Genomic DNA, 17801 nt, shown 5'->3' with positions numbered 1-17801 from the left:
TTAATATGTTTGATTTCACATTATAGCTATAAAATCAAGTTGCGTGGTATTTTGAATAATTGAGGAATTTGGGTCATTAAGTCACGTTCAGGTTCTCGCCCTACATAAAAAGAGAATACAATATGTGGGAAGTAGTCCGCGTACGAGCGACTCGGGCAGACGATGCCACCTTTCTCTCTCGCGTTAGACAGAGAGAGATGGCTATATTGTACGTAAACATCGGAGTGATTGTATAGACTATAGAGAAACAAGCCACCGAAAGCTGACGACCCTTGGTGAAAGTGGCTCGCGGTCATCTTGTTATTTTTCAATCGGTTTATAATTTATTACTCATTCTTTTAAGTCTAGGAGACTCATTTAATTGTATTGTAATAGTATTATTTGCGTGTTCTTTAGTTTTTAATTAATTTTTGATTGAAATCTAAAGAATAGTTAAACAATAACAATACTTTAACTCAACAAAGCAGCATAACGCTTAATAATTTTTAAAAAGTCGATTCACGATAAGCTTGACAATGACTGTAACTGTTACAATATTATCAAAGATAAAGCTAACAAAATTATAATTTAAAATTCTTTACGGGTGCGTTTATTTTATCTCCTAAATGTATTACAAACGTTGCATATTTATAACGTCTTCTGTATTTGCATTCGTTTAGTTCCTGATGTATAAACCTTTGTTTAACAAAGGCAATAACATATTTTACAGCAAATCTTCATTGTTTTAGATCACTTGTACGCATACCGTGATTGTCCTCAAGGATAAATGCTAGTATCTTCCGGCTATCGGCTTTTATCTTCTTAGTGTCGTCTCGTTTAGAAGGTTGGCGATTATCATGGCTACTTTGATTTTGGAGGCTGCTAGGTGGATGTCCTTTGACCAAAGCATTGCCTAAGATTCTTTAACAGCGACGTCGGTGCGCCTAGGGCTTCTTATACCTGCCACTTTGCTTTTATTGATTAGTTGTAGGTGCTCGGATTTTATGGTGTTAAGTAAGATTGGCTTTTATTGGCAAATATAATTGGCCTATTGGCTAAGTTTAATTTAACACGTCCTTGAGTACCTGATATTGATTCAGTGGAATCCCATACACGTTCTAATAACCTGTATTTGTTATGTAATTTAATGTAATGTTGATTTTTCGTTTTTGTCTGAATTTACACCTACCGTTTCTAAGCAGAAGATCGCTTCGCAATGATATTGGGGTGCGTCTGTTTGTACATCATTTACGCTCACGTTACTATGCACATTGTGGAATTGTTTACTGATGTCGTAAATGTATTACGTGCTTCACATAAATGACAAATTCCTATTATTGTTTCGTATTTGAGCTTGTAGTGTATAGAATGTGGTAGTGAGGGACCTATTCAGTAGTGGTCGTTGACACTCGTTTTCCTTTTATTCTGATTTAAATATGCGCATTCTGCAAAAGCTTTGTAGATGCGACAATTGTAGTCAAGGATACGAATAAACGTCACCAACGAATTGGCGATTCCTATCGTATGTGACCATTGTTCAGAATATGTCTCTGTACTTATTGTTTGCCGGACTCCGTGGGACAGTGTTTTAATAAGTCCGCACGCGTCTAGAATACGTAAATAGTTAAGTATAAAGTTCAAGATAAATTCTTTACAGTTTATTCCTTTTGTGTTCTATTTTCCTTCATCTGCTATTTGACTGCTAATTTCAGACATGCGTAAAACAATTAATATTTGTACGAGATTAGAACCTTGTGTTGAAATATTTGATTTAATTAAATCATTTACAGTTTGTCATCTGATACCAACTCTCGTATTCTGGTTTCAAGGCCGGTCGCCGCTCGGAGCTTTCACTCTTACATCCAATATATTGGAACCAACTTGAACTTGCTTCCTTAACCATTCACATTTTGGTTTATATTTAAAATGATCGTTAGAAAAAGTCTACAATACAATCATATACTCTGTTTTATTTTGTTTGCATGTTTATTGCCTTATTTTTGTGTTCTATTTTGGACTTGTTTCCTTCAACTTCAGCCTCATTTTCAGTAAATTCCTTGTTTATTCTTTTCATATCTATTTATTCTTCTTGTCCTTTTAGTGTTTACTGTTTACTTTAATTGCATAACGTTTGGCTTTTTAATAGTTCAGCTGTTCTGTTGTAATTCGTCGGCGACAATTCGCGAGTTAATTTCGTGTCCGGCTATTCGTGACCTGGTGTAAGAAAAAAATGTATTTACCCTTTCCTGCAAAGATGCAGTAATCATTGTTAATTATGGGCCTCGACACGTTTTGATATGTCAATTTTCTTGGTAATTTTCATTGGGTGTCAGCGCACATGTCTGAATTTGATTGAGTAATGATTGTTAATATAATTCCATCTCATTTTTTGAGTGGAACCTTTGATGTGTATTTATGATAATTATTTTTTTTTATCAATCAGTATTCATATTTTTTTAATGAGTGTATTTAAATATCCTTCTCCGTACTTAAGATTAGCATGTTTAGTTGTTCAAATAATTTTTATTAGCATATACTTAATCAAATTTTGTGTGAAAAATGTTCATTCATAAATGATAAAACACCTGTTACCTTAGTTACAAACAATACAGTTTTAAATTCTAAATTATTTGGCTTAGATTACATTGAGACAGAGGCATATATGGCTTAGCTTCTCGCTTGTTAAAATAATATTTTTGTTGCTTCTTTAATTAGTTCTTTTTAACACACTTTTTTTAAGTACTGAGGGAGGACTATTTAGCTCGCATACTGCTAATATAAGTAATTGTAATCACTATATATATAAAATTCTCGTGTCACAATGTTCGTTCCCACTTCCCATACTCTTCCGAAACGGCTTGACCGATTCTTATGACTTTTTTTATGCATATTCAGTAAGTCTGAGAATCGGCTACTATCTATATTTCAAACCCCTAAGTGATAAGTGGTGTTCACCTCAAAATTTTAGTTTTTATTTTTTAGTCATATTTTTTTTGTTTTTATTTTTTTATGATACAGCATACAAAATACATAAAATTAATGTTTCTTAGCAATAATATACATGGCAAAACGACGTTTGCCGGGTCACCTAGTTTTAATATAAGAATTTTAGTTCGTTAACAAACGCAGTCTTTAGTCTACGGTTTATAATAACTAGATCATTTAATCAATTTCTAAATGTATTAATTTATTCGTTTATAATTTTTCTAAGGTAAATTAATTACGCTCAAAGGCGATTGTTAAGTTTCGCGCGGTTTTCGAATGTCTACCTAATCAAAGGTAACAAAAGAAATGTCCGATGGGGACTGGGGGTACCGGCTACTCATTGTAATGAAAGCGACTATTACTTTCTTCTGACTACGCGGTTCCGTTGTAAGCAAATTTTGTACAATTTAGTAACCTGGTATTCATTTCTGCGTGTCACTTTTGTGGCTATGAGATTCAAATTAATATATGCAAAAAAACATGTAAAGTAAATGTGTTGATAAAAATTTAATTTACCATAGATTAAAGGGTTCTCTACTCTGTTCTTCAATCAACCGCGCCGTCAAGTCGAAAATAAAAAGACACAATTATATGTTGACTCATGATTAACCAGACGTCCTTACTCTTAAAAATAATTAGTATTTACTTTCACTGAGCCAAAGAAGTCACTTGATAGATTGTGTCATTTTAAGTATACGCATTACGTGCTCCGAACCCCCGAACGCTTATCATTCAATGTTCCTGCAAGGTTCTACGCACGCGCAGAACTTTGAACTTACCTACTCCTAGAAAAATATTGGGCGCCGCCTTTTTATAGAATTCAGTTAAATTCTATTGAAATTTAATTAAATAATAAATTAAAACAATTCTTATACTTTTCTTAGGTTTTGAATCTTCTTTCAGAATTACGTGTGATCTCCTTAATATTCTATTATCTACTATTCTGCTGTCATGTTTCTATATAATTAATTATCTATGAAACTGTTGTAGGATATATCAATTAACCTTACTTTTTATTTTAATTAAAGTGCTGTATCTGTTTGTTTCTTAATAATCTTAAGCCAAAGTTCAAGATGCAAAACGTAATATTTTGTAAGACCGTTACACAATTTATTTTCTTTAATATATTTGTTATAAATCTATGGGTCAAGGTGAAACACTCTTCATTCTTTGTTTGCTTAAAATTTGAAGTATTTGGAAATTATTATTAGTTTATGTAAAGTAATACATTCGTATGTGGAAATGACCTTTGCAGTCCCACAGTTCGAGGGCATGTAGATCACATCTTACTCTCGGTAAATCTGATTCTCTCGGTGATAAATACATATTAAAACCACCAGCGTGCTTGCCGCGATGTCTGGGTTTTTGGGGTGGCGGTTTTGTTCTAACAAGGCATAGAACATCCTGTTCTAAAAATACCAGTAGCGCCATAAAGTCTACCTCTTGACCTCAGATTTTTATATCCGTTTCGTGATTGTTTATTTTTCAAGTGAGCAGCCGTAGGAGCCATTCTGTTCTACCAGGGAACTATATATCAAAGAAGTATTATAATTTGTGAATTGTTAGAGACATCGAATTCACACAACGCGCGAATTTATAGAGAGACTAGTGGACCCGACAGACGTTGTCCTGCATGATATTTCAAGCGATTAGTAAAGCAAAGTATGAAAGTACCGACTGCAGCGCCATCTGGCGGGCTGATTTGTGAATCTAAACCATTCCCAGATCCCCTTGAACACACACAAAAAATTTCATCAAAATAGGTCCAGTCGTTTGAGAAAAGTTCAGTGACATACACACTCACAGAAGAATTATATATATAAAGATATGAGTATAATTTAAACTTACTTATTGTTTATAAGTCGGAACTCGATATCAATAACTACAGGTAACGCATAGAATATTTGAGAGGAAATAATAGTAGTCTGTTTGAGTTACCATATGTGAGAAGTATCTAGCCAGGTGTGTTGTAACGATGCCCACTTCTTGGCCACTAATCGCCACTACATGCCTGTATGTTTCGCAACCATACCGGACCGACCACTCACTTGATGCGAAATACTCGAATCGACATTCATTCGAATAAATCTTGATCATTCAGACTCCAATTTTAGAAAAGACCATGGTCCTAAAATTCTAAAGCCTTATGGGTCTGTAACGCAATTATAAATAGGATTAAGTAGTGTATATAACTATACAGATAGAGGCAAAATTAACATATTTAAATTTCCATTAATTGTTATACGCAATTTTGTTCCTCGTCAACTCATTCACGTAAGCAAACTTAATTAATTTTTTTATACATTCATAAATTATCATCCCATGTTTTAAACAAATTAATAGAAAATGTCGACAGAGTCTACGCTAACTATAATGTTGTCTTAAGTTTTGCAATAACCAGATATTTGATATCTCGTCTAAGTATTTGGATGGCCAGTGAAGTGGGGGTGAGAGGGGAGTCAAGGCCGGCCGTGACATACATCCACATTCACCTTCCGACCACCTGTCTACCACCACTGTCAAGGCTGCCTTGCGAAACACCACACGCTACCACTTAGCCTACACGAGAGCTTGTGAAAATATTGCCGCAACTGTCCATCGATTAAAAATCTCAAGTTCACTAAGCGTGAATCTTATGTTATTTAGATCGGCATTAATATTCTTTAACGGTACTGAATTAGTTAAGTCTTAAATTAACTGAATGCGTTGATTATTTATTACTATTAGAGTACTAATATGTGTCACTTGACACAAGTGTATTTAATTGTGATGTAAGGAGGTGCAATCCTGCATATTAATGTGTTGGTGTAAATGAATTGGAGAGAAACTCAAACGCATTGGGAATAAAATTAGCGTGAAATCGTAGAGATTTTTCTGGTAAATTATTCATGTAGCTTGTAGCTGGGACTTTCGACGATCTTGTGAAAGGCTTTCACTCTTCGTCATGTGTGTGAAGCCTGCGCAATATCAAGTTAGATGACCTTACACTTTCTCGTTGACATATTTAATTTATTTGTTTATATCTGTCACCGTAAAATTGTAAACACCGTTAGATTGTAATCTATCTCGCGATATTATAAACTGTCGAAAGATTGTGAACCTCAACGAACTGCTTACAATTTAACGTATTATTATTCGGTAGTTATATGAAATTGTTGGAAAGTAAAATTAATCTGTAATTGACTAAAGAAGTTTGAATGATAACTAAGTTAGTGTAGTACAATCTACCGAATAATAATACGTTAAATTGTAAGCAGTAAGCTGAGGTTCACAATATTTCGACAGTTTATAATCTCGCGAGATAGATTACAATCTAACGGTGTTTACAGTTTTACGTTAACATATCCGTTAGAAGTAAGCGCTTAATATATTGAAACATTTGACATATAGCAAAGGCATGCACAGAGTAACAAAACAATAGTTAATACGGCCAATAAAACAATTATGTATGTACGTTTTAAATTTATTGCCTTAAAAGCTTATACACATTAATATTCATCTCATATATTTTGACTGCTTAGTATTCGCGCTTGAATTTATAGATTCCAGCAATAAATCAAACTTAATTAATGTGGTGTAGCCTTATTTAACGATAAGACGATGGTAGAATAACGGATGCGTTGGAGTTCGGACAGGGGCGGTTGCAGAAAGTGTGTTAATGCGTGCACGTTTTGCGCAACGATGCGCGTACGACACGCGCCACAAGCGATCACTGAGCGCACGCGATACGCGCACCTTGCAGTTATAATTTTCTGTTAAATCACACTTATTAATTGAGAAAGAGACTCTTAAACTAAATGTCTATAATTTTCCAAAAACTTCCAAATTGATTTCTTTTTTAAAGTAGCTTATTATCCCAATAAGCCAATAGTAATAAAACATTTAAATAATGTTAGTTGAGATATAGATTATGTGTGCTAATCGAGGTTTTTTCTCCTAGTACAAAAGTTTTCCGTAAGATATCAGAAAATAAGTTTTTTTTACAGTATAATACATACAGAATAATCTAAATCATGGTGTATTACATTTGAAAACCACTGTGGTTTGTATTAATAGCGCGCGACATATGCATATATAAATAATTAAAAATACAAATGCATAAAATTGCTAATTGATAGATGAAAAGCATTATTAGGATTACGAATAATATCTTTGACAACGTCTTAAGTTTCTTAACCCTCTTTTGCAATATATTTCGAGTTTTTATTTAAAATCTTATAGTTCTTGCCGGTTCAAGGGCGTATTGCTTCAAATGTTTGGACAAGACATTACGTGTAAAGTAAATTGCCATAGGTCTTACATTTAAACTTAAGTAGATGTTTTTAAATTATTTTTAATATTATATTTATATTATATATTATATTTACGTGCGTACTATATATTAAAAACTCCTCAACCGATTAAAAAACGTTTTGAGGGATTTTCAACAAAGGTGGACCGGACCGTGATAGATGAATTGTTATTTGTAAAATTGCATTGTATAAAAATATCTTCCATTTTTATACAAATACCTATCCACCAGAAACCTTTGACTTCTGCTGAAAATATATAGAATACACACTAAAACGGTTAATATAAACTGTTATAAACCAAATTAATATTATTAATGTAAATTCCAAGTGACGTTCGTGATCGGAAACCAATATAATTCGATCCAATTCACATGTTTTACAACGACTACCGACTCGACTTTCTATTTGTTTCATGACATTGTAGAAATACTAGTATTTACGAATATATAATTATTAGTTTATTTATTAAGGAAACATGACAAACACATCACAAATACAACATATCTAAAAAAGTATATGCAAGTTATAATTGCTGAAGTTCTTAAATTTTTTCACAGAGGTAATTTTTTTAATTAAAGTATGAGTATCACAACTAAAAATATATAGTAAATTGGCATTAAAATGTAAACACAGGAGTGTAGTACATACACAAAAGACAAAACAATTACAACGATTTTAAAAGGCGCTTAAAGGAAGTAGGGGAGCACGAAAACATTTCAACTGAAAAAAATAGTGTTATTGGAATTATCTACATATATAGGAGTGGTAAGTAAAAAATAATAGTTCTATATTTCTATAACAGCGTTCTACACAGTAGTTTATGAAATTAATATCAGGACAAAGGTTGAATTTATATAGAGTATTCGTATTTGTGATATTTCCCTCATATGATTAAATATCGAATTGGAGATATATGAAAATTAGAATGATTTTGTCTATATTGAATGTATGTTCAATAAGACAAAATCACATCGACAATTTAAAACGGTATCGAGTAGTCTATACTGTTCTAAATCGGGTGTAAATTAGAAACATTAAAAAAAGAAAATAGTCTTATTATATATATGTATTAATTCATTGCGGAAAAGTAGAAATGTTACTGCAATTTAATGTTTATAGTTTCGCGTTTAAAAATCCGTACCAATCAAACAATCGAAGCAATGAGTTGGAATGATTTCCTTTTCCTCTACTAAATGTTACGCTATCAGGAGATCATAAATGAAAGTATCTTAGTCAAGGCCAAATCTAAAGGCGGGTCGGATGAGGTGTGCCAGTTAGCTTCCCCTTACTCGTCCCTGCATACTTGAGTAGGAGTGCCGAAGCCGGTCAGCCAATGTAGGCTAACCAGTGGCCAGTGTTTGTTAATGAGCGGAGCGGTGTGCCCAGTCACCGGCGAAACCGTCGTACGGTATTAGTATGCGGACGGATCACAACTTTCTACGCATTCTTGGTGGCGGGAGAAATGAGCGCACACGTAATATTTATTCTAAAACATCTAGTCTTGGTTTATATTACTGTGTAATTAAGAAATTTTTAAAATATATGATTAAAATGTTTTCTCTTTTGTTCAAAGAATATGGAACAGATTATAATATCACTAGAGCGTTACAAACAGTGATTTTGACGTAAGACTAAAATAACAAATGAATTCAGATGTCTTTTTATACATTACTAGTTGACCGGGCAAACGTCGTTTTGCCATATCATTTATAATAAAAAAATAGGGGTTGATCGTAGAGGGGTGAAAGTTAAGGGTTGTATGTATTTTGGCATGTTGTATCATTTAAAAATAAAAACAAAATGTTTTGTCTAAAAATAAAAAATAAAAATGTAGGGGTGGACTACCCTTACAATTTAGGGGGATGAGTAATAGATGTTGTCCGATTCTCAGACTTACTGAATATGGACACAAAATTTCATCAAAATCGGTCAAGCCGTTTCGGAGGAGTATGGCAACGAAAACTGTGACACGAGAATTTTATATATTAGATTATATATACAATATACATATATGCCTCTTTGGTTTAAGCCAATTAAGTTTTCAGACTAATTAACTAAATATTAGTTTAATTAGAAATACTGGAGTATATATTATTAGATACTTAATTTAGTGTTATTGTGTCCCAGTTACTGTTAGGTCCAATATCTTCTGGTAGCTGGCAGGTGGTTGTCATTGAACTGGATTCGGTCGAAATGTCACTGGTTAAAAATAATGCTTTTATGAATACGAAATGTTCACTTTCTGATCAAATAACCATTTTATTTGGGAATTATTATCACAGAAGTAGAGTGCTAAATTATTAGACTAAAAATTATTTAAATAGCACTTGTAATAATTATAATTTGAATAATTTTTTCATTCATAAAAATTCAATTATTTTATTGATATTCTATCGCTGATGCGTGATGTAACCAAAATGTCGTGTTAAATAATAAATTACATACAAATAAGTTGAGTTTTATTTAAAGGTTTAAGGAAAGACAATAAGGAAAATCATAGACATTTTTATCCGTTTTGACATTATTTTGTCAAATGTTTTAAATATTTAATTAAATAGTAATAAATAATTGACCTGTTCCAATCACTATTGATTTTTCGCACAACTTTCTCACATTTTTGAAGAAAGTTTCCTTTCGGTTTCAATAGAGCAATATAATTTCATTTATTATAATTAGGTTTCTAATGACGAATTTACTTAATGAAGTAATTATTAATACAATTTTTGAATGGGTGTTAAAACTCATTCTCATTACTTTCTAAGTTTCTAAAAAATGCGTGGCGTTATTATAATTACGTCAATATTAAAATTAATATGAACATGCCCGCGATTATATCTGTTTCAAGGCCTATAAATTAATCAATATAAGTTATGAGTATGTAATTCTGTTAACAGTATTGAATTTAATTGGCTTTATTATAAATGGAGTTCAATGGTTAGGTGTGGGCTTAGGACGTATTAAACGTTTATTATTTAAATAATTTTTGTAGTTCCCCAAGCATGGCAACATCTCTGTTTTAAGCCAATATGTATACTGACCCGAAACAATAATTATTTCGTCAAGAATATAACCCAGGTACCCTAGACTATACACCAAATGAGCTAATAACTAAGCCAATGTTAACTACTGTTGATATTAATTTGAGAAACAAAAGCGTTTGCAATCACTGTTTATTATAAGAACTAATGTAATTTTTTTTAAATCTACTATTCTAATGTAAAGTTCACAATCTACTATTCAATGTAATTTTTTTAAAATCTACTATTCTAATGTAAAGTTCACAAACGGGTCTGCGACTTTACATGAATTACAATATAGCATATACAATAATTATGGCTAATAAGTAATATTATGTTGACTTAATTTTCTACAAAAACATTAGCTTAAACTAAGGGAATGTTCATTAACAGTCTTAGTGTCCTATAATGTTTTGACACTATGTTCGTGTGTCCGAGATACCGCACCGCATTACACTACACTAGTTTTAGTAACTCAAAAGGTTTTGTTATCTGTAGGCGTTTCCTGTTGTATTAAGAAGTTAGATTGCCTCAGCATTCACATTATTTATAAATTATATTCCTTTTTCCAGGTTGCAATGGCTGGCGACTTCATCCTCGCTGTGGCGTCGATGATGATAGCTCGCCTGCGCAGTGATGAAGTTACGTTGGTGCTCAGCCAGGTATTACATAAGTAACAATATATATAGAACACACCCAAGTATAACTTCATATAAACTTCTAAATTTGAATTATTTTAATAATCTGTGAAGTAAGAATTTGAAAAACGAACGATAGGCGTTTGTCTGTGATAGCCATAGATTCTAGAAAAAAAATTGACCAATCCGTCGGGTCATGATGCACCTATTGGAAAATTTAACGTGGCAAACAGTATTGAGAACATCGTCTTGCTTGTTATATTGTTTGTGATTTAATGTGTGATTATTTATAAGAACTTATGCTTAAATTTATTTGCAATATTTATATCATACAGCGTCTCACAAGTAGCTGGTGTTCGAGCGCTACCATAATTAAAGACACAAATAAAATGTTGATTAACTTCAGCTAAGACCATTCATACGAAATGGATATAAAAAATCCTTGTAAATGTCATTGTTACGATGAAATCGCGGGCTTCAGTTAGTTCTGATAATTTTAGAGTTATGACTCTTCTATGCAAATGAGTCTTCACACTCGAGTGACTATTTGGAATGGTGGAAAATAAACATTTGTACTTATATCATTTTAGGAAGCGGGTTATTACACTTAAAATACTAGTGTAACACGCGATTTTGCATGAAACAATACATAGTTTTTGTTTAAATCTAATTTATATATTTTAATAGCGAGCTATCACGCACGGAGCAGTTTTAAGTCTTAGAAAGAAATATAGCCAACTCGGGGATAATGTAGCAATCAACTTTGAAAGAATAGTTCGGATAGTTCGTCGAGGCAGAATACGAAATTACACCCGTAAACGTCCGTCGTCCGACAACAGAGTGTTTTTTAGGCAGATTCTGTCGTGCACCACAATGTGGAACCAGCTGCCCATCGAGGTATTACCAAACCAATACGACCTTCAAGAAAAGAGCATTTTGTGGCCTTTTAGGAATTACCAACTCGCGAGGCCTCTGGCATTTAGAGTGTTGTAAATAAACATCGGTCCAGTAGTTTTTGAGTTTATCCGTAACAACAGATGTAAAATAATATAATACTTTTATAGAACATTTTTATACTACTTAATTTGTAAAAAAAACAATCGTATTAATTATTTTCGATCACTGATTTCTAACCCTTTTCATAACATCCTAAACTTATTTGGATAGAACGAGACAAAATATATTTTTAGGTAAAGTTAAAATTGTTTAATTATCAACCGTTTACAGTACACTAAACGAACGTAGAAGGCTTTATTTATTCAATTATTTGTAGCCCAACAGGAAGTTTAAACAAAATAATATTTATACAATACGTAGCCACATTTATACAAACAGAAATACATATTTACAATTTAAAAAAAACAGTAGACGAAAATACGTTTTTAGAAAAGTTACTTAACAAAAACCACGGTTTGGTTTGTAAGCAAAAATACAAGAAGAATCACAAAATGTGAGATTAACAAATTCATTAAAACATTTTACTAGTTGTATACGCTAGATATGTTGAATATTTATTTCTTATTCCAGGTGGTGACTGACTTAGTTCAAGGTGAATTCATGCAGCTCGGCAGCAAAGAAACAGAAAACGAGAGATTCTCCCACTACCTCACCAAGAATTACAGAAAAACGGCATCGCTCATCGCCAACTCGGTCAAAGCGGTAAGTTAAACTACTTGTAAATAACATTGTTTTTATGGTTAACATATTTTCTTTACGTAATAAAATTGTCAGACTCTCATACATTCACGAAAACTGACATAATTAAATAAAAAAAAGCATTTATAAAAAATAATTCCGTTTAACTGCGGTCTTTTCAAAAGTACTCTTTGGTCTCTTCCTGTCACATTGCGTTTACGCTGTGATGACAAGTGACGGGTGCAATTATATTTATTTTTATGAATAAAGGAGCGTTCAAGTATTACGAAACGGAATTTTTGGAGATTATTGACCCCCCCCATGTAACTCGCCGTAACGTTTTTCAGTACCCAAGTACAGTACTGTACCCAAGTATAGTAAAACGTTTCGTGACCACCTAGTGACTCTTTAGTTACTATTATGTGGTGTAGGTCGAAAAAAATATTAACAATAACGCGTAATTTAATCCCCGCCCCGCATCGTAACGTTTTACAAAAGGACAAAAATACGTTACGTAATAATTGAACGCTCCCTATGACAGTAAGAATATTTTCTAGTTCCATACGGCGGCGTATCTTCTATTGAGTACTAAATTCGGTTCAAATATACTTTATTTCTCAAAGAATAACATTCACTTAGCGAGAAAATTTAGGGTAAGTTAGTTATGTACATCGTGTTATGAAATTATTTAAAAATAAACTATATAAAATAAAAATACTAGTTTCTAACTATATTTGTTTTTCCCTTCCCATAATTCTTCAGCGACACGATTTTTTTTAATTATACAATTAACTAGACTATATTACTTTTATTGTATAATATTTGTGATAAGAGCCCTCTAGTGGCGTGTTTATAGGTATCAGTGTCGACTAAAGCGCCATCAAATTAGTTCGGGAATAAGAAAACGTCTCTGTGTATATTAAAAAAAAAGGTTGCGTGTACTTATGCGCGTAAGAAGTTATACTTTTTGGCATTATAAAAAATAGTTTTTGATTGCATGCAAATAATTAATTACAATTAAATAATCAAAAACTGGAAAAGGAGTCATTATAGTCAATAAAGTTCAGTTTACACTTGAAAAATGAAATAAATAAATATTTATTATTATTCTCTTACATTTAGTGTAACATAAATTCTATTATTATTCGAATGTTGTGTTTAAATTAAGTCCAATGCCGTAGCATCTTCCGTGGGCAACTTCATTCTGATAATTTTGGGTCACGGTGCGCGCGCATCAATTTCACTCTCATCAATTTTTCATAACGCGCCTAAAGAAGTATAACTTCAAAAAGAGATATTAAATGCGCTTTTTATTGAATTGACAGCACGTATTAAACTTCTTGTATCTTGAATATAGAAATGGCTTTAGTGGTGCATTTGACGTTACTGAAAAAACTAAACTGTTAATAAACTGCCCCACGCTAGAGTTTGTGCGGAAAGAGAACCGTTTCGAGATTTGAGGTCGCAACAGTGCAAAATTACCTTTTTATTAGGTTGGGTCATACGGGTTACGTTATTATAGCAGTAAAAGATTACTGTATGAAAGTAAATGTTAAAAATCTAAAGTTTGTAAGTTCTGTGAATAAATGACATGACTCTTATGAACTGTTAGTGAGTTATGGGTTTCAAACTGCAAAATATTAATCGCAGGTGGCGCTACTGAGCGGCGCGGACGAAAGCACATGCGAGCTTGCGTTCCAATATGGACGTAATGTGGGTCTCTCTTTTCAACTGGTTGATGATTTACTGGACTTCGTGTCTTCAGCGCAAGCAATGGGAAAGCCCACTGCCACTGACCTTAAACTTGGCTTAGCCACTGCGCCGGTGCTTTTCGCGTGTGAAAAGGTTTGTTTATTTTATTTCTCTCTCAAGTTTTCCTTTTAAATATGGGTTTATGTTTTACAGATTTTTGTTAAATTTTTTTATTGTAAACTTAATTCCTTCCACAGTACCCCGAACTGAATCCAATGATAATGAGGCGGTTCCAAGAGGCCGGAGACGTTGAGAAAGCCTTCGAACTGGTCCACAAATCGCGTGGTCTCGAACAGACCCGCTTCCTCGCTCGCAAACACGGCTTAGAGGCCGCACGTTTAGCCTCGGAACTCGCGGACTCGCCCTACCAAAAAGGCCTAGTTGTTACCACCGACCTCGTCCTTAATAGGATCAAATAGTGGGACTTAAAGATAAGTGTAGTATAGGGAACTTGGTAAAGATGCCCGAGGAACATTTGTATAAAAGTATCGATACCTAGGCCGGCAACACACTCGTGAGTGAGTTAGCTTCTGTTTCATGGAAAAGTGATGATTTTTTTTACTATAAGCTATAAGCTTTATTATGAACTGTAGTTTAGAAATAGGGTTTTATTTAAAGGATTATCACCGTTAATATGAATGCCTAAAAAAGTATCTACGTTGCTATAGTTACGGTATTGTAAGGTATCTTCAAATATTGATTTCAATCTGTATTATTCCTCGGGCGACTTTACAGAACCATAGAAATATGTTATTTAGAAAGGCATCCACAGTTCTCTTGAAGACGGAACTTAAAGACCTGATAAGATCGATTCGATTTAAGATCAGTTTTTAATTGCGACACGTTTGTTACCTCGGTCTGAAGTCTATCACTGACATCGCTAGACTCCTTTACCTTTGTTCAGTAACATTTTACCTTTTTAGTTAAAGGTTCAAATGAAAAGAATTCTGGATACCTTTTTTTGTGAAGGTGACGAGAAATTATTGATAATAGATTATATTCGAGAATGTGTGATTGAATGTGTATCAATATATCGAGTGTGTGACAGTATATGATTATTTCGATTTGCGCCATCTAGTATCGAATTCACGCTTCAAACCACAGATTATACAAAGTTTTATTAGATTGCTTTCGGAAACATAGACTATCCTTTCTGTGACCTGATTTATGTTAAGTTTTCTCTTGTAAAATTTAAATCGCTGAGGCGTATTTATAAAGGTTAATTGATGTGTATAACACTGGCCCGAGTGCTTACAATTAAGGCTTGTTTGTCGCCAAATATCGCTATAATCATTGTTTGATGCTCAACTTTTATTATCATTTGCGGAATAGGCTATTTTAGTTAACTTTGATGTATATAGATATATTTAGTACTCTTTCTGACGTGCAATGACATTTGAACTCTTACATCACAAAATTGTTTTCTCGGTTTTTTCTGTATACTGGGAATGATTGGAGTTACCCATACGTATCTTCAGAACCGATTACCTCAATTTCTTTATATACACGTAAATAAGAGGCGTATATGTATTACTTTTAGTATTACTGTTATATTTTTGCACAATTAAGAGTTTTAGTACAGTTAAATTTGATATTTTGTAAATAATGTATGAAATAACGTTGATATTACGAATTTACGATTGTCGTAAAAGTGCACGTAGCACATATACTTAACAAAAATACATATAGTCATAATGTTATATGTTTGGAGCTCGACGACCGATTATCATCGCATATTTTATCGCTTTAATTTATACGTCCATATGATATTTCTTATTGTAGCGATATTGTATGTAATCGCTGAGGTCGTTGTGTCATGGGGTGTTGTATACATATATAAAGGGAGACGATGAATTTTATTTATATTATGTATGTAGTCATGTATGTAGCTCGTATTGTTTGTAAATACTTGATGTGTAAAGTGCTAAATCATGAATAATTTTATAAATAATAGTTACAGTCCTTGTTTTATTTAATAAATATGGTTCATTGACTATATTTTACTTAATGAAACCCTTACTTCCTCTTTAGCTTATATCTGATACTACGAGTAACTTCTCAAATTGGACAATAATAAGTTCATTTCATCACCAAGTAACCAGAAGTATTTAAAAAAAAAAATCAGTGGCACTACAACCTTTTTTACGTCTGGGCCTCAGATTTCTGTATTTGTTTCATGATCATTTGTCTGTCAGATCAGCTACCTGTGCCTGACACACGCCGTCGACTTTTTGTGTCTAAGGCAAGCGGATTTCCTCACGATGCTTTCCTTCACCGTTCGAGCGAATGTTAAATGCGCACATAGAAAGTCCATTGGCGCACACCCGGGGATAGAACTTAAGACAATGAGAGACGCACGCTGAAGCCACATTCACGCTCCACGCTCATTAAGCAAATTAAGTATAGTGTAGACTACGAGTATATAGAGTCGCTAAACTGAAAGAAACGTAACATTGTATGGACATCAAGGCAGACCAAATAAAGTCGACTGATTTCGACATTTTACGGAGTTATCGTTGCTCACCTTTATCTAGTGATTATTATGATTATAGAAAGGTTACAAAACTATAGTACCGTAAGTTAATAGTACAAAACAACGTATACAAACATACATTTGTTTGTAAAGGACATTTCACGTAATCCAACTTTGTAAATATATATGCCGAAAAAAGAAACTATATGCCCATCCGGTGTCTAAATGTAACAATGTAATTAGACTTAGTAGAGAAGAAACTTGGTGTCGGCTTTGGCGCAGCTGAATTTACGGCACTGTCCAAGCATAACAAACGTCGCTAACAGATACTAAAGAATGAAGTTAGCTTTAGAAATACCTTCGTAAATTCAGTTGGTCTTTCAAATACTGTACAAAGCAGCTTTAGCCTAACAGTTAAGCGTGCGAGTCTCAACCGCATCCTAGCTATAAACCCATGCTATAATTATAGGTCGGCAACGCACTTGCAAGACTGGCTAGATGAGTGTCCATAGGCGCCGGTATCACTTAACATCAGATGAGCCTCCTACCTGATTGCTCCCTGTTACTTAAAAAATAAATGAATCATTATTTTTTAAACATAAATATACAAACCATATACAGGATACGGACTTCATACATTTATCGCAGTACGAAGTATTCAGTTGTAAGTACTAGTACATTGAGTACAATGTATCGTGCTTGCGGATATTGATCGCCTCGTGACAGGTACGGCGCGGTCGGTGCTTCCGAAAAAATACAATATATAAAAAACCCTTCAGTCAAACTTACAATGTTCTTTATAGGTCATGTGTTAACATCATTCTAATTCAGTTTCGCATCGTTCATTTACAGTACCTAAATACGAAAGTAACATTGTTGCATTAACGAAGTAAACAATACAAATTGGCATTTATATAAGCCCTTAATATACTCGTATCGTATTTATATACGGTGTTAAATATATCAAATAACTATTAATATATGTCCCCTCAACATGTCCTTAAAAAGGAGCCACAATATTTTATGTTGA

General features: G+C 33.2%; 1 protein-coding gene across 1 annotated transcript in view; it reads left to right on the top strand.

Moving 5' to 3' along the window:
* Positions 1-16257, top strand: part of LOC125052991 (all trans-polyprenyl-diphosphate synthase PDSS1) — a 36929-nt gene extending 20672 nt beyond the window's left edge. Inside the window, exons 5-8 of the mRNA XM_047654129.1 lie at positions 10846-10935; positions 12439-12570; positions 14197-14391; positions 14496-16257. Of these exons, the coding sequence (XP_047510085.1) occupies positions 10846-10935; positions 12439-12570; positions 14197-14391; positions 14496-14717 (639 nt within the window). The 3' untranslated portion in view covers positions 14718-16257. The remainder of the gene's footprint in view (positions 1-10845; positions 10936-12438; positions 12571-14196; positions 14392-14495) is intronic.
* Positions 16258-17801: the final 1544 nt, after the last annotated feature.

The sequence above is a fragment of the Pieris napi genome, chromosome 10 (assembly GCF_905475465.1).
Source record: "Pieris napi chromosome 10, ilPieNapi1.2, whole genome shotgun sequence".
NCBI classification, from domain to species: domain Eukaryota; kingdom Metazoa; phylum Arthropoda; class Insecta; order Lepidoptera; family Pieridae; genus Pieris; species Pieris napi.
The sequence above is the reverse complement of the archived record's forward strand: the minus strand, read 5'-3'. Positions and strand labels throughout refer to the sequence as shown.